The 18,706-nt window shown below is 43.8% G+C and overlaps 1 protein-coding gene across 8 annotated transcripts in view; it reads right to left on the bottom strand.

Moving 5' to 3' along the window:
- Positions 1-18,706, bottom strand: part of arid4b (AT-rich interaction domain 4B) — a 36,879-nt gene that overhangs the window by 11,115 nt on the left and 7,058 nt on the right. For 6 of the 8 annotated variants that reach the window (XM_076742337.1, XM_076742340.1, XM_076742341.1 and 3 more), the window contains exons 3-12: positions 13,902-14,012; positions 10,524-10,589; positions 10,127-10,217; positions 8,829-8,908; positions 8,336-8,427; positions 5,768-5,909; positions 4,391-4,470; positions 1,458-1,534; positions 602-750; positions 438-510 (exon numbers count right to left, since the gene is read on the bottom strand). In XM_076742337.1, coding sequence (XP_076598452.1) covers positions 438-510; positions 602-750; positions 1,458-1,534; positions 4,391-4,470; positions 5,768-5,909; positions 8,336-8,427; positions 8,829-8,908; positions 10,127-10,217; positions 10,524-10,589; positions 13,902-14,012 — 961 coding nt within the window. The remainder of the gene's footprint in view (positions 1-437; positions 511-601; positions 751-1,457; positions 1,535-4,390; positions 4,471-5,767; positions 5,910-8,335; positions 8,428-8,828; positions 8,909-10,126; positions 10,218-10,523; positions 10,590-13,901; positions 14,013-18,706) is intronic. The other 2 variants (XM_076742339.1, XM_076742343.1) reach the window with 1 other exon arrangement.

Here is an 18,706-nt window from a genome sequence, read left to right as displayed (position 1 = left end):
TGCAACTGTAAGAGCCTTATAAAGCCTTCTTTAAAGCCACCTGATAAGTTTTCTGCAGTGTGGGAGGAAGTATTTTTGTTAAGCAAGAGTAGCAATACTGCAGAATAAATGTACTTCCATAACAAGTATAAATCCTGCACTGAAAAGGTCGCATGAGGAAAAGTAGGCAAGTACTATTGGCATAATGTATCAAAAGTAAAAGTATGCACAATGCAGAAAAATACTGCCTTTGAGTATTCCAGAGTGTTTTACTACAAGTAGCCATGTGTAAGAGACACTTCTTGTAAAAAGATAAATTTAGGAAACTACACATGAACATTGAACCATGAAAATAGAAAAGCTAAGCCCTAAAATTAGTGCACTAAAAAAAGAAAAAAAAAAGTTTGTTTTCCTAAGAAACCCTGTAAACATCAGTCTTATCTGCACTCCGGGCTCACCTCTGTCTTCCATGAACTTGTACAGCTGCTGCAGAAAGTTCTCCCGCTCCTCTGGGAAGGGCTCCACCTCCTCCTGTGGACAGGAAACAAGACAGTTTGACGATCTTTGTTTTTTTACTTTGAGATTGTGGGGATGAAGAACGTGTGCAGGGCTCTGCCTCTACCTCCTCCTCCTCGCCGCTGGCATCTTCTTCCTGCTCTTCCTCTTCATCCTCATCGTCATCCTCACTGCTAGAGCTTTCTTCTTTCACCTCGGTCTTCCAGGTGCCGGGCACGACAAAGTGCTGCTGGAACTCCAAGGCTGCGTCCAGTGCTGTCAAACACACACGGAGTCAGTAATATTACATACTAACCACGTCCAACAAAGGCGGGCAAACACTACTACATACCTGACAATCAGCAAAAAATGTTTATGCAAGGGTTATTGCTGTCTTAACACTGAAACAATAGACCCATATACCAAAATAGGACAGTAAAAAATAGACATTTTGACATGAACGTGAACAGGAGCAGCCGTGGAAGAAAGGAGCATGAAAGTCTGTCAGGAGTACTTGCAGTGACACACAGCAGCACAAGCATTAAGCCACAATGTCACAGGTGGGTTTAAGTAGTATCTGAGCACCCTGGCAGATACTTGTTTTATGCTTTTGTAATGCGGAAATATCACAGTTGTGAGTCAACCACCTGTGAATACCAAGACTGGTATAACACAGAGCTATTTCCTAACTGTAATTATGAAAGACTCAGAGCTCTGCTGCAGAAAAATGGGGGCACTATATAAAAAGCCTGGTGAGGACTTCAAATAAAAATAGACTCGACAGTGACAGGAGCTCTCCGCCGCTGCATTCCGCAGAACAAAAACAAAACTCCTCTTTCTTCAGTCTGTCTCGCTGCAACCCACTCGGAGCATTTTCTGCCAAGTGTGTCAGCGCACAGACCAGCCGCAGATGTCGGGGACTGGGTACGTGCTATGCACCAGTTCTGTGAGGTTCACCTCTCAAAGCTTTACTTTCCACTCACCTGGTTTGTGCCCTGCGTCAGCTTTTGGAGGACAGTCGCTATTCATCTCGCGGACGTCCTTTCGCAGCACCGTGTAACTGCAAAACACAGCAGCTCTTATTAGTGTGTGCACAGGAGTGGTGTAGCGTGGACAGTACGGAGTGCGACTACGTCAAGGTTCAGCATGCAACTGTAACCGAGTGAGTTGTAAACCAGCCGAAATCTAGTATGACTATAGAGATGAAGGTAGCCACCCTGGAGTCTTCTTCATTAAAACACTGGCAGGGAGGGTACTGCACTGAGTTTTTAGCTCAGCAACAACAACTGCCTCAAAATTTGAGCAGACATGATTGCATTCTCAGCCTACAGCAGCTGGACAAAGTGTTGGTGATTTGGCAGATAGATGGATCAGTGGAGCTTGTCAGCTGAAAGCAGTCAGAGGCTTGGCCAGCGTGCCAGAGAGACGATTTGCTCCGGTATCTGTAGGTAGCTGAACTGATCCAATCACTAAATTTGTCATGGAGTGAATCGGGGGGGGTCATAGAAAACACTTTGGTGTAATGACACACACAAACATACATACACACACACACACACACACACACACACACACACACACACGTATGTATACATAAATACATACATACATATATATACACATATACATACACATACATGCATACATATATATGTGTTTTTGGTGTGCGCGTGTGTGTGTGTGTGTGTGTGTGCGCGCACAGAACAGGAGTTCTAGATATTAAAGATATATTAACAATAATATAAAACTCATATTGAAGAAGTACATACAAGCAAATGTTTGGCCATTTTGACTCCAATAATTTGTCAAATTGTCAAAATAGTTGATTAATTTTCTGCTGCTTGACTGATTGTTAAATCATCCAGTTGTTTTTTTTTTTTTTCATCAGTTCTGCAGCCTAGTTTTGTTTAGCTGATAGTGAGTCTTGGTTACAAAGTTCCTCACAGTGGTTGATCTTTTTCAGAGCGCGTCGAAAGCACAGACAAGACTGCAAGGTGGCCCGACAAGAAAACAGCTTCTGTTTCCATTGTTACTATAGTAACCCGCTTTGACCAAATAAGAATAACCACTTCCTGAAAACTCCCGTCTCCACTCTGGGTATGACCTTGCTTTCAATGAAAAAATGTTTTCCAAAGCCATTGTTGTTGAAAGGCTTGTTGAGTGGTTATCACTAACAATGCCAAACTCTCCTGAGGAAAGTGAACACGCTGACCCCGGCGCTGTGCAAGAGAGGTCACATGGCTTATGGATCTGACCTCTCTTCAAAGAACAAATCACACAGGAAGCAGCAAGTTTGAATAACTCAGTAATCATAGAGGAAAAGAGGCTGACATTAACGATAACAAGCCCATTACAAGAGGGCTGTGTGTCTGAAGGTGGTGTCGATGCATGGGAGACATCGTCATAAGCTTGTTCTCTCTTAGAAAACGCATTAACTTCCCTCAGTCTGGGTTACTTGCAAAACCTGCCATAGATCAAACTGTAACATAGCATACAGAGACACACCTGGTGGATCACATCACACGAGTAACAGTAATGATATGCACTTCTCATCATTGTTATTCCATCCGCATAAAAGCAACAAGGATCGGAGGGAAACAAACCTGAAAATCTCATTAACAACGATATAGATTTTCCGACTTCTTCCGTCATTATTTCTCGTATCTACCCCTGGACACACTGTGCTGATTTCAGGGAGTGAAATCAAATTGCTACAGAACACGGAGCAAAACTGCCACGGTGCGATTGAATTTGGAACATAAGCCATCAAAGGGTGCCATGTTCAGACAGGAAATACTTCACAGGTATATGATTTCCAGGTCTTCTCTGATTTATCATCCCTTATCTTATCCCTCGCATCACCTCTAGCCTTCACCTGCCTATTAGCCAAAATACAAGCGATAAGAGGGACATTTCACACTTCTCCTGCTCCAGATTAATGCTGATGAGTTAAGCAGGGAGTCTATTAAGGAATGCAGACTCAAGGCTGCTCTGTCATCAGTGGAATTCAAATGGACAGAAAAGTAGACTTTGGAACAGCGAGCAAACACCAGATTAATTTATGTCAAGTGTGGGCCGTGTTTCTACCCACTTACAGAGAGACTGAATCCGCCAGCTGAGTGCAGACTCCTAACAGGGCTTATTCCTCTTTGCCACAGACAAAACAATCTGGCTGTGTGGTTCCACGCTGAGGACAAGCTGCTGCAGGGAAGCTGCACTGCCTTACCTCAACAGTAACTTACAGCCTTAGGACAAATAAAATCACACAGCCCAGCGCTGCCAGGGAAGGCACACAGTGTCTTAACTCTTGTTGGGGGATAACAAAATCTGAGGTTTTACTCTTCTACAGCTACAAATGAAGCATCATTGACACTCTTATTTCTTTTTTTAAACATGCACAATGAATTAGTCAAGAGGAAGAAACGTCATCTGACAGAGCTCCATCAAATAAGGTGATAATACGGAGATTTGTCATGAGTGGAAAGCTCAAACTACATTACAATAGATTTGCATAAAAGGCAAGAAAAAACACAAAATGTATATATTATGTGAAACATGTTCAAATATTTGTTAGTATATAAAGCAGTACATGTGTATCCCATGAAAGCACTTGCGTAAAGACTCCTTATGGGGATGTTCTGCATCAGCACTCAATGATTAGCTGATTAATTGACTTTCAGAAAATTCATCAAGAACAACTTTGACAATCTGTCAGGTGAAAATGCCAATTATTCATTTATCACAGCTCCTCAAAGGGAAGCTTGCTTTTCACTTATTGTGAACTGAATAACCTTCTAGAATAAAAACATCATGTATGTATCAATTGCTAATGAAACTGATCCAGTGATAGTGATTAGTGCAGCCCTCCTTCACACACGGTGTAAATATGGTTTTCAGCACATGAGAGATGACTCACAATTTTCCGTCCTTGAAAGAGCGAACGAAGATGTTGTCCTTCTTCATAGCCACATCTTCATGGCAGTCCGGGGAGATGACCTTGTTGCACAGAAACAAGAGACAGCCAAGAGGTCAGACGAGGTGGTACTCTGTGTGTGTGTGTGTGTGTGTGTGTGTGTGTGTGTGTGTGTGTGTGTGTGTGTGTGTGTGTGTGTGACAGACAGTAAAGTGGAGGAGGGGAGGGGGGTGTCAGAGTACGAGTCAATGACTAAAGAAGTTTCAGCAAAAGGCCATGCTGATGGATGGCAAAATACGCTGTCTACGAAGCAAAGACAAACAAACGAGTGTGGATGAAGAGCGAGGTGTGAGGGGTGCGCGCCCACACACAGCATGTGCTGTCGCTGTTTACTGGAGTTGAGGAACACAATAGTGGGAGTTGTTCCAGTGCCAGGGTCTAACCCAGAAGAGGCAGCACTGCTGTTATGGATATTTGATTTCCACCAGGACTCTGTTCCTGCTCACTCTTATACACACACACACGCGTGCACACGCAGAGGGTGGATGCTTTTACTTGAACGCTGTGAGTCATGTTTCCTCTGTGATACCGTTTCATATGCTGCACTGCAAGTGTGCGACGAAAGCACCCAGCTCGCACACGGAGACCTGTTTCTTTTGACTTTACTACTTTAGTGCACACTGTGTGCTCCATCCATTATCATCTGTTGCATGAGACCAGTGCACTACTCCACCCCTCTGCCAAACAGTCAAAGTGTAAACAATGACAGGCCACTGTGTCATGCACTTCTCTGAACTGTCACAAGGAGGCAGCATGGAGCTCAGTCGACAGCAAGCCAAGAACAACAAACCCTAGAGGTGGGGCTCTGCTGACTACACAGTTAAAGGGACAGCTTTCCCCACCCTCTCCCTGTCTCCCTGTTCAACTTGTAACACTTACATAAACAAACAACGCCTGTTACCATTGCATTGTGCGCTAACAGTGGTTGCGAGTTAAGGGTGGGTGGAAAGAAATGGACTGGAAAACACTGAAAACATCAAACCAGTGGCTCGGCGGCTGTGATGTATTGTTGCACACATCATAAAGAGTCATATCGTTTTCTTCCAAAATAAGAGTTGAGCTGTTCTACTCTCTGAAATTCTTCAAGAAGTGGCAGCTGCTGAAAAAAGTTTGTCTTATTCACAGCAATCAGCTAAACTGCAACACTGCACGATGGGTGAATTCTTACACAAAAAGATAATCCTGCTGAGGTTACACAAGCAGGCATTTAGATGAAATGGCACAATGCCGTGAGTGTGCTGGAGGAGCAGCAGCAGTGGTCCCTGTTTGTTCACTGTGATGCAGCAGAGAGCGCTGAAGGAAGGGAGACCATGAGCTCACCAGGGCAGGATACCATGTGGTCTTCTTTTTGTCCCCGGTGGCGACCCCCTCCACACAGACCACTTTGCCGAACAGATCCTCATTCTGCCGCTGATCGCTCTCCTCCTCTTCACTGGAGGATGAAGACAACTCTTCTTCTTGACTGTGGGGGAAAGAGACAGTTTACTCCAGGGACGGAGGCACTTCAGACAGATGTGACCAGAGCGTGAAATGTTCATAAACATATTCTTTTACATTCATCACATCTGGTAATGTCAGTTCAGTTTGAGGACAACTTTTTAAACGAAATGATAACTCAGTTAAATAAAGACAATAATTAATATATAATAACAACTTTTAGCCCCACTGCATTGACACACAACGCCTCTGTATTGGAATAATGCATGAAATTGGGTGACTCTATGCAAAGTTTCCCACGAAGCTGTGCCAGCCTCCGTATATTGTAAATGCTCGCATGTCATCAAAACCTGTTTCCCCACAGCGGGGGCTGGTTGCAGTCCCCAAACACAATCTGAAAATGTTGACATTTGATTGAGGAAAGTGCTGTCAACTCATCTCCATTTCTACACAGAAGTGTAGCACTGCTGCATAAAAAGAGAAACATTCTGGTTGCTCATAGTGCCTCAAAAGACACTGACATTTCAAATTAAATCCATGCTACATATAAACCAGTTAGGAAAATAAAATAGCGTGCGCTGGTTTCTGCAAACCAATCATCTTTTCATTTAACTGCTGCTCAGCGAGAAAACATCAAAAGCTCTCAAACTAACAATCCACAGCACAACAAAAAGCCTCCACGAACTGTCTGGTCTTATCACTATGTAGCGCAGCGAAACATGAGGCCCGCTCGACTGATGAGCTCACTCATTAGGATCAGTGCATTGATGAGCCAGCTCAGTCTCTGCTGTCTGACAGTCATCCTGATGCTCAGGATGACGCCCTCACTGCGACCAGCAGACAGGCGGCCATGTCTCTGAGTGATCATGCGAGCAGCACCAGCAGGCAAACAGATCCTCCGTCCTTCTTTTATGCCTCGCTCGGTCTGCTCTGAGCACCCGACACACACACACACACACACACACACACACACACACACACACACACACACACACACACACACACAGAGTCTGGCACAACTCAAGAGCAGTAAATCAGCCAGGCTGCTACTAATACTACAACAACAACAACTTAGCTGTGAATCAAAGTCACTCAATGAAGGAGACTGTAATTCATGTCGGACAGAGTTTGCTTTTCATATAATGACTATTGAAGCAGGGACTGTTTGACACTCAACCTTATTTTTAAGACAGCCATTTAAAGGAATAGTTTGACATTTTGGGAAATACGCTTATTAGCTTTCTTGCCGCAAGTCAGATGAGACAGCCAGTATCACTCTCACATCTGTTCGCTAAGTATGAAGCTAGAGCCAGCAGCCAGTTAGCTTAGCTTATGAGGACTGGAAACTGGAGAAAACAGCGAGCCTAGAGCTGTCCAAAAGTCACACAATCCTCCGACAAGCGCCTCTAAAGCTCGCTATTTCACATGATTATATCTCATTTGTTTAATCTGTATAAAAATGGTACTTTGTGGTTCTGCTGGGGGATATCCACTCCATGATTTCCTGGCTAGGACCAGTGACTTCCTGGAGTAACTTTCTGCTGGTTCCCTGGAAACTACACGATACAACTGTGGTCAGTGTTTTTATTTTTTTTTTGCCTTTGGACAGAGCCAAGCTCGCTGTTTTCCCTGTTTTCAGTATTTACTAAGCTAAGTAAAGATAACCACCTGTCGGCTCTGGCTTCATATTTATCCTACAGACAGGATAAATGTATATCCCACAATGTCAAACTATTCCACTAATGGAAGAAGAAATTCTGAAATTTCCAGTAATCTCAATCTCTACCGTGTTATCAATCCTTGAAATTCAAGAGTGAAGACACTATCAGTGCACAGGAAGGTCCAAGGTGCTAATGTGCAGCTGGGACTGTCGAGTCAATATTGCTTCAATGTTTAGAGTAATATTGACTTTTCTCTCAGTGCCATTAGCGAGGGGTGTCAGAAAATGAGATTACGTAGCAGAGTGTCCTCTTTATAACAGAGGGGAGCCACAATTATACCAGGCCCCAAAAAGCCCTCAGCAGTTCCTATTCCCCAATGAAAACTCTGCAGTCTCCCAGGAGTAGGCACATCAGAGCATAAAACACCCACTGGAACATTTGAGTCAAAGGAGGAGGGGGGGAAAAAAAGGAAAAGACATGATATTCAGCGGGACCACACCATGCTCACACTGCCTCTCCAGCATGCATGCTTGCATGCACAGGAGCCTGGCGTGATGAAGGCGCTGGAGAAGGCGAGTGGGCTCTGCTCTTGCAGGCCTCAGGGGCTGTTTATGAGCGAACTGAGATGAGAGTAAATCTTTCATTTTGTCAGCATACTTGCAGGGGGAGCCTGTTGCTGATGGCTGTGGATTGGTACAGAAAATCTCTCCGCACTGGCATCACAGACCTCTGACACATTAAGTTTGCTATGAGCCCCAGAGGACGTTAAGAAACGGAGGACAATACTCACATTGGGTTTGATCGTCGGCCACGGTTGCCCTTCTTGCCGATGACAGGTGTGCCGAAGTGCTCGGGGTTGGTGAGAGGGAGTCTGTCGAGTGTCTGCGGGGAAACAAACAACAGATAAGAGCCGCAGTGCCACCTTCTCAGACAATAAATTGCAAGACAAAAGATTTATCTTCTAAACCTGCAAGAAATTCCCCACATGGGACTTCATCTGTTACAAATGGAGGGGATTTACCCAGCACTACAGACACAGCTTATATTTGGCAACTTAGCTGTTGGCCACTTGAGGTATCCTGGAAATATTTCACAGTTGAACTCCTAAATGCCAATATGGGACCTTTCATAAGCTGTGTTTCAATTTCAGCGCTGTGAGTAGATGTGAGATTGCTGGTGACTACACACACAAAAAAACCCTCTGAAAAACTAAGAAATGAACTTTGCTGAGAAGGCTGAGAGATGAGGCTAGCAGAAAACTAAAAAGACAGCACAATACTCGCCTCGCTCTCTGCAAAGTGGCGCGCTCCCTTCAGGCAGAGAGAGGAACGCCTCAGGGTCTTCTCATCGCCGTCGTCAAACACTGAAGAGATGAGAAGCAAACTATTAGGCTGCTGTTTGCAGGCCTGCAGTCCACCAGCGCGCACAAACACACACATACACACACACACTCAAGCACAAATAAAACCCTGTCTCGGTTACAAAATGCCTGCTTGATCTATGTTAGAAACAAATTATGCTGAGCTTTTAAGGCTCGCACAGGTCTTAGCCGCTTTCAGCTCGCAGCTTTATCACAACTTCAAGGGCCCTCTGCTACACACAGGGTGGAGTAAGAGGGAACATAAACGACATTCATGCATTAAGTGATACCAAAACATGCCTGACATGAAATCTCTGCCGACTAACTTTTCCAATAAGCATCCACATTAAATAACACTAAATACAAAAATAATACGCATCGTGAAGGAAGCGTCTCTTCAGTCACATCCCTCCCAAAGATAAACCCAGCTGTGTAAATCCTTAAATTCCATTATTCGTTGCTCAAGTGTATTTGACTCATGTTTTTGTTTTTTTTTCATTGATGAATGAAAAGAATGAAAATGTGCCAAGACGAGTGTTTCGAGATACAGTAAACCCCACGGGCGCTCTCAAGCGACGAGCAGCTGCTGAGAGACTGCAGATCTGAGCAGCCGTCTATGCTCTGTATACTTTGGATTATCCGACACTGTAACTGTGTACTCTTGACAGACTTTCAGTCACAAATTAAAAGCAAAAATATTTGCTGGTTCCAGCCTCTCAAACATGAGAATTTGCTCTGTTTTATGTAATTGTAAGTTCGCTATCTTTGGGTTTTTTCTCCTCTGTTTGTTGGACAAAACTTTCCAGAGCCCATAATTTGGGCTCTGGAAAGTTGTGATGAGCATGTTTCACACTGACATTTTATAGACCAGATGATTCATTCATGATTTGAAAAAAATGGCATATGAATAAATAATAGAAGTTATCTTTAGTTGCAGTGTCAGTTTCTTTGATTTTTACTCAACATTTCAAACACTAATAACGGTTTGGAGTCTGACAGTCTCAGCATGTAAGGCATTGCAACTTTTAACTTATTCTTCATCTTTTCTGAGGAATCAATTGAAGATGGTTCTTGCAACAACTTTAAATATGAAGCTTCGGGAAAAGGACAATACAAATGCTAAAAACCATCGTACACAAACATGCTTTTTACAATCCAGCTGAAGGGAGAGTACATGTCTTTGAGCGGGGAGGGAAAGCAGACAGTTTGTTATTGACTTACCAACAGTATATATACTAGCATCGGTCAGTTTATTGATTGTAGCCTCCTGGTAGACTCCATCCTGATTCTTCACCTCTACAACAGCACCCACCTGCGCAACAGACACAGTGCTGTTATTGTGTTTGGCGTCCTAAAATGCTACGAATGCTGCATTTAATGATGTGTTTTAAAGTAATGAGGCAACCATATTGCTGCTACAAGAATCATAATTGATATGAAATGAAATTGCTGAGCTACGGCTTCATAGGTCAATTTTCCTGTCCTCTTTCTACATTCACTGTGGTCTCACAGCCCGAGCCGAAAAACACAAAAGCAATAGTGGATAATTAATGACATTATGTGTGTTGTGACGGTGTTCGTGGGGCAACATCAGTCTCCTCCATCTTTCCTGCCTTACCTTTAGTGGTCCTTTGATGTTTTCATCATGAACCTCGGCTGTGGACAGATCTGGTTTAAAGGTCACCTGGGGGAGGGGGGAGGCAACAGGGGAGGAGAATCAGTAACAAGGATAAACAAACAGTTCCCCAAAGGCCTGACCGGGCCACATCAACATTCCACTTCACAGAGGCAGCACGTCCCTACTGACGCCGCTGGACTTTATAACGGCGATACACAGATTACAATGATGGACTCTTTGGCGCAAGACTTGGCAGTGAGACAGGTTTGTTGCTTTACATCAGTTTGATTTGAGACAAAATACTAGCAAAGACTTGTCTGTGTCATTAGGCAAGCAGCACGTGGGCGAACATTTAATACTATGGCTCATTTCTGGCATCGTTGAGTGACTGACCCCGAACTGGCAACTGCGGCGCATCTGCTGGCGCCAACTGTGGTGGATTTCTGTTGTGAATGTTAGGGCTATGCTAGCTGACCACCCTCCCCCCCCTCCCTGCATCTGCAGCCTTGCCTGAGTGAGCCACGGAAGATCATAATCTAATCACGCTGTGGTAGTCTTGCATCTGCATGGCGACCTGGCAACACTGAGTGACAGAAAAAACCACAACGCAGGCGCACACACACACGCGCGGAGCCATTTACTGTCACATATTTTCCAAGGAGCATGTGTGAAAAGTGTCGAGGCAGCCGGAAGCACAGAATCTGTTTAGCATTACAAATGTCCCTCCCTGCTTTATATATCAAAATGCTCATGCGCTTCCTTCTCTGTTTCCTAAGGGAAATTAAAAGTATTTTGAGAGCATGTGCTGGTAAATTAGTAACATAATCATAATGGAAAACGGGTTTCGCTTTTATTGACTGTGAATTAGTTTAGAATCAACCGCCATACAGGGCAGGAAAAGATGGTCGGACAATATTCCCTCCAGTCAGTTTCAAATATAACAACAGCAGGAACAGCAATCAAAAGCTCGCTGTGAAGGCAGGGTAAACACAGTGAATGAAAGAAGTATACTCTGTAAGACGCTGTTGAATTGTCAGGTCATAAAATAAGAGGGAAGAGAAAGGCGTAAAAAAAAGCTTCCTGAGGCAGCATTTCATCTGTTATGGAGATAATAACATTCCTGCCCGGTGGAATAAAGGAATCTCTCTCCTCACAGGGCTCTCCACAACCAGAGGGAGGGTGACGCTCACCGTCCAAAGCCACAGCGAGAGAGCATCAAAAACACCTGACCATCCTGACAACCTCCCAGCTGTGAGCCGGGTTCCTGCGCGGCTCAACACAGGCCTGAAGCTGCACACACGAACTGAGCAACCGCTTAGAATTAACAACAGACAACGGAATAAGACATGAAAACACATTTCTGATAGAAGGAGACCGTCAGTCCAGCGAATGCACGTGATGTGATTAGGTGGAGCTCACAGTCCATTATATAACAAGATTCTTTCTTCCAGTAAGCCGAAAAATGTTGCTGAGCCGCAGGATGTTTCACTATACTCAGTTCAAAATAGTTAGTGAACATTTGTCCAATATGAAAATGCACAATCTTTATGTTTCTGTTAACTTGATGGAGCAACATGAAGTGAACCTGACCTTGATGTGTTTGAGCAAAATGATGCAATCACGCAGCGACTGTTTCACTTATACATCTCTAAACCATCTCCCTCCTGTCTGCCTCTTCACATCGATAAAGCCTTCTGCTCTTCTGATTCAACATATTGTTTCATTGTTATTTTAATGGATAATTGAACATTTGGCCACCAGTTTGGACACCAGCTAAAATTCACTATCACTCTGATCTATTGCATCCTGTTGCCCTCTCAGTAAACTCTCAGTAAACACAAAATGGCGGAAACTAGCGTGCCCTGCTGAACGGATAATAATGACACTACGCCATCAGAAAAGCAACATGTGGAAGTACTTTGGATTCACAGAAACTGTCGAGCAACAAATCTGACGTCTTCTACTGAGGCAGCAGAGTCACTGCGAATTAACAGAACGCCTATTCTAAAACTACTGTTAGTTGACAATTAGGCTACATGGGCTCAGTTCAAATGAATCACAACAAATTCTGAGTTAGCTGTGATTTCTTTGACTTGTAACATGTATATTATTATATTTCTGACGCAGTACTTGTTACTGTGCCATAAGGTTAGTCCTGACTGATCATATGTGTGCTGGACACGTCACAGCAAGTGACGCCGACATGGTCCTAATTAACTTTTTGCAGATCTCCTCGTGCAGATCATCATCATAAATAAGAATGTCACACAGATCATTCCCCGGGTTTTAAAAATCACTCACGAGACATCAGCGCCATATGCTGCAGCCATCGACTTTGTGAAACAAGCAGACAGAGATTAATGAACCAAAGAGCTAAAGAGGAATTCATTACAGTGGAATATTCAGACGCACAACAACCACTGAATAATTGCCATGTTTCAGCGTTTGTGTAACAGAGCTCACATTCACATTATAGCTAACCAAAAAACAAACGCCACACTCAGCCAATTTGCATGCTAATTAATCTATGAGCTGAGACTGTCCTATTAGCTTCATTTTAGTCCACAATATTTAAACTGAGAACATCACATGGTCATGCTGTTTGTCCCTGTCCATGAGACAAAAAGGCATGTCATCTGATGATTTCAGCTCGTGTGTCAGAATAGCGGAACATCGCTGCTCTTTTGTCTCTAAAGGGGGAACTACAGTGCATTGACACAGTGAAAAAGCCAGCATCCAATCTTTGTTCCTCCCACTCACACACTAGCAGAATGAGAGACAAGCGATCTGTCTCTATTGTATTATCCAGATGCTCCAGTCCCACTGGGAAATGAGATACTGTAGTACGAGCATCATGCAATGCCTTCATCAGCAAGGCATAAAACCAGCGGGGAAATAGCAGCCGCACCGCCCCTCGCCACAAGCCGTGGAAGCCGTGGGCGAGACGGACGCCTGAGGAGCTGGTGGGTACCAGGTGGGCTACGCCAGACCCCGCATCAGACACAGCTGGGGCCCTGATTGGCGTTTCAACTGTGTGAGCAGTACTAACAACCTAAACCAGGTGGTAGGGCTCTAGCATGCAAGCAGCACAGCGGGAATATCAAAGATAAGAAAATAATTTAAATGTCTCAGAATCAATCTAATATGAGGACTTTCTAATTGTCCTGACAACCTGGTTTCTGCAGCAATGTTTTGTCTTTTAAATGTGGCCATCTCCAGTCTAATTGCTTGATGTACATTAGAGCTTTGTGATCTTGATTGTAGACCCTTCCAACAAAGACAAGAGCCCCTCGCCCTGCTGCACTCCACTTCACACACAACACAGACAGACAATACATTTTTCATTTTGGATCATGAGCACTTTGAAATGTGACTTACCTTGGCCTTGACTAGCCTCTTGGCAGTCTTAATCTTGGCCTCACAGAAAGCCCCTCTGTACTTGGCACTCACATCCGTCCCTACTGTCAAGTAGGGGGGCTCCTCCAGAGTCTGAGGAAATAAAAAAAAACAAGAAACCAGTGAATTCAAAGCCCTTTTTATATATAGATTACTGACACAGGTGTATTCTCATAGCTAAAGCCAGGAGGACACGCATACACACACACACATCCGAGGCCAGCTACGTAAAAACCCACCCGGCTCAGTGATTCATCCATGGAAAACACATACCATCTGCTCTGGGTATTGGAAAACAAGCCTCTGAGGGAGCAAACAAAAAGGCCACTTCACTACTGCTTTGATGACTACAAAGAAGAAGCTATCCGAAACACATAGCACCATCTTGTGTCATCACTGGATGTTTATCAAACCTTTTCTCCCCCCCCTCAAGAACAGATTTGCGGAGGGTAGAGTACACAGAGAAAACAGATTTTTTGTGTGTGGATGAGGGCAGATGATGTTTGTGGTTCGTGGAGTGTAGGGATGGATTTAGTGAGGGTGTTTCACTAAGGCCTGAGGAAAGGCCTATCCTAACAGCGGTATATTTAGACATCTTTCTAGAATAAGACCCAAAGTGGGCCACACTTCCTGCTGACAGGACACGTCCGGACCAACTTCAACAGTGTGCACATGACGACTCAAGCGATACTCAAAGCACAAAACTACAAATATATCTCATTTAGATCATGAAACATGAAAACACATCATCTATATTACATTTCAACAAGTTATTTACATGTAAGACTCAATAAGATACGTCAAGTGTCCAATTTTTCCTCTTTCATTCTCATTTTCTTATAACTTCACTTTCAGAGATATGAATCAAGTACATAAATCTGAGCGGCGGTGTCTGAGTTCATCACAGCTGTTCATTGTTCCCACCACGAGGGCAAAGAGTGTACAGGTTGCCATTCCAACTATCAACTAAGCCAGCGGTGTAGGAACTAATCACTGAAACCAGCTGCTGTAAGCCTCCGTGGCACATACTTGTGCCATGACCGAACCACTTTCAGGACTGGAATGGTAAAAGTCTACATCTGTGAATTTGAGACCTTTGACATGTTTAACTGTTTGCAGATTAAATAGTATTTTTTTCCACAGAGATGAGCTCCTATCAAGGCGTTTTGTGACTGACTTTATCAACTTTATAAACCCCGATCCAAGTCAGATCCTTTGTTTATTGTAGCCCACTGGGCTCTGGACCAAAAATGACCTCCGACCTTCATGTAAACACTTGAACCTGCTCCGTATTGCACGTGGGCAAATCCGTGAGTGCATCAAAAAAAAAAAAAAAAAAAAAAAAGCGGCTTTATAGAGGCATTCCACATTGAGAGAGTGCTTTAGCAGAGGTGAGCACAGCAGCTTTTGGGAGGAAGGAGTACAAAGAAAAGCAGCTGCTACGCCTTGATGTCAGCAACATTTTGCAGGTGCATCGGGCTTCTTAAGTGCTAGCATTGATTGAATACTGCTTTTGAACTTGTGTATTTTGTTCAATCTGGAGACAGAAGCCGTTGAAATGCTGCTCAAACCTTCCTGCTACAATCATTTCTCACCGACGCTGCTCTCTCTGTGGAACCATACACACTTTAACATTAAGGGCGTCACCTGTATTGAATTTACTTATGTAGGTCTACATCAAACATAGGCGTACAGCTGCTACATGTAGGAAAATAACACAGAAACATTCAATCAGGATTTGAATTTTGCAAATATTTAATACTAATTAACTAGGATCGGTATCTGGGTCACATAAACATGATCAGAGCATCCCTAATCAGAGTTATCACAGGATCACTAATAATACTCGGTGAAATTCACTGCACATGCATGCAACTCAGACAAGTGAAACACCAATATGATTAAAAATCCACTGCTCAATTATCCAAATGAACATTAGGGTTTCATATCCCTCTTTAATTTATTTGTGGCCTGAGGCTAAATTCTACATCATCTTATCTGGCTGAGAACTAAAACAAGTACGAACTGTGGGCCACAAACTCAAACCATAAAAATAATAGGATTTATGAGACATTAACAGAGGTGAAGATTATCTGGATCAGCGCATCTGATGAGGAAATCCTCCCTTTCCATTAATCAGACAAGTATTACTTCAACTCTTGTTGGCCAAAGTTTGGCTGTTGTGCAAATGGGATGCTCTATATCAACTGTAACAAACCAGTGCAGCTTTGTGAGAAATAACCGTGTTGACTAAAAAGCAGTGTTTCACATCATTTTTTAATCTTGTGTTGAGAGATTTTGCACTTGAAACTCTTACTGATGGGGTTCTCTGTGCTGTTCTCTGGCTGCAAACAGAAAAAAAAAAAGCCCAGAAACATGTTTGTTAACAGATGGACAAATTGCATCGTCTGTGCTGAGAAGGCCACGAGCCTGTCTCAGTCAAGCCAGGACAAGACGCCTCTTCTCCAGTGTCTCCGCGATTCTGACAGATGGGATTCAGGGGCAGAGTCCAGTGCACTTCAGCCTCCCCACCTCTCAGATAAACACCTCATTAGTCTTTAGTGCAGTCTGGCCTCAGCACCAGCTGCCCTTGCCAACACCAGGTTTACATGACGCAGAAGCCATTTCCACTGGCTAACCGCCGCTCTTGTCAGTCATGGCTGTGCCACAGAGATGGCCTGCTACTGTGTGCTGTTCAAGCTCTTCTGTCATACTAACACTTACCTCCTTTTGCTTCCCCTGCCCCAAGCCAGGAAGAGGACTGAGTCAGAGGGGGCAGTTTGACAGCTGTGGCTGCCAAACGCCCCAAACTTAACAAGGCAGGGGTGACAATGTACCACTGAGGCCAAATTTACATTTGTCATGCTCACATGCCAACACAAACAGAGGACAGTTTGTTGTTTCCACAGATAATGCTCCACCTCCCTGTGTTCAGCTGAAACTATGAAAGAAAATTCCATTCCTTGGATTAGATTGCCATTTAGCCTTCAGCTGTCTGGAGAAAAACACTGCCTCCTTTTTTTGAATTTCCTTGTTCCTGCCGGTGCTGAACGTCAGACAATGTTTCCCCACTCAGAAGTTCAACCAATCAAGATGACTAAGCTCAGAGAGGCAGAATTCCTGTGCCTTTGGAGGCGTTACATCCTCTCACCGACTTAAAATAAGATAAAACGCCACGCATCTCAGAAGAACGGCTCGCATCTAAGATTCTGTCATTAAAAGAGCAGAGCGGCATCTATCATGAGCCTTAAGTGCCAATTCGGCTTCTGCACGAAAAAGCCAATGGTAATAAGCAGTGCTACAATCGAGACCACCTCTCTGGCTATTCACCTAGTGCCGCTGATGTGGAAAATACTCTCCAGGAACACGTGCTTGATTAAACACACACAAATGTGACTTGGCATGGGGTGACAAAACGCACCTGCAGCTGGAAACAAACCTAAACTGTTTGAAAAACTGTGGCTGACTGTGCTTGAATGCGTGATGTCTGAGAGAAAGAAAGGGCATGCACAGGGTGGGTGATCTACTTGGATATCAATCAGACGAGCACAGATATCACATTAGACAACAACCTACGTTTGTTCGTGCCATAAAAGCTTTTGTCCCCTCCACAAAGGAACCACCTAAAACAAATTCCCGAGGGGTGGAGCACCAGTGTTGTCAGCTATAAAGTACCTCTGCCCTGGCTGCTGGATCACACAGACAATTTAAACTGAGTACTGATTACTAGTGATGCAAAGCCTACTCAGTATTTATGCAAGTGTTTCTAGTGAGAGGACAAAACAGGGAATGCTGCTACGTGAGCTTTTGAAATCATTCCAGCTTCACCAAAACAAAACATATTGGAGTGACACTGGCGACAGCAGAATGAGATCGCTTTCTGCTCAATAAAGACTTTCAGGTCATGAAAAATTGAACAGGCAACTCCTCAGAGCGCCAGTTGAAAATAAGCCGCTGCTTATGGAGCATTTCTTGGACAGCCTGAGTGACTGTAGCGTTTTCATTCTACAACTCAGTGAAAAGAGCTTCCTGAACGCCATCAAAAGGTAAAAGCTGCAAAAAAAATGAACAAACAAATAAATACTGATGGCACAGTTGCAGGGTGGCATATAAACTGCGGACTGTAATTGACGGTGGTTTTGTATCAGTCATCAGGGAGTGGCTCAAGGAACCCCTGGTTACTCAACAGACCACAGGACGTTTCTTGGAGGCTGTCCCGTGGAAGCCTGCAGATATCCTCTGCTGATGTATTCAGAAACACATGCATCCGTTTCTGCAAATATGCCACATTCAAGAATGTGTTTCAGTCTCACATGTGCTGCAGATTCGCAAGCCAAAGTTCACCTTTGCTGTACTTTCCCCTACGAATTTGCATTGCAAGCCAACAGTACCAATGTTTTCAGTTTGTTTGTAGATGTGTTTGTGGCAAAGTCAATTATTTTAGCTCCACTGTGTCCGCTATCATAGACTGTAATCACACACTATTTACAGCCTGTTGTTGCTCAGATCATTATTTCCACATTATGTACATCAGACCCATTAAATCCCTCTTTTGGTGTGGAGTGCAGGACTGTTTCGCTGGACTTAATCCAAGTCTGATGGACCCATACTTTCGATACAAGCCTTTTGGAAATGTCACAGTGACGTCAACTACTCCACTGTCATTATTACAGAAGAAGAATCAGTGGTGGAATGTAAGTTATGTAACTAAGTACACTTGCTAAAGCACTGTACTTAAGTGTAATTTACTGAAGTATTTCCATGTTATGCAACGTTATACTTTATTT

This window comes from Chaetodon auriga, chromosome 11 (genome assembly GCF_051107435.1).
Source record: "Chaetodon auriga isolate fChaAug3 chromosome 11, fChaAug3.hap1, whole genome shotgun sequence".
In the NCBI taxonomy this organism is placed as follows: Eukaryota; Metazoa; Chordata; class Actinopteri; order Chaetodontiformes; family Chaetodontidae; genus Chaetodon; species Chaetodon auriga.
The sequence above is the reverse complement of the archived record's forward strand: the minus strand, read 5'-3'. Positions and strand labels throughout refer to the sequence as shown.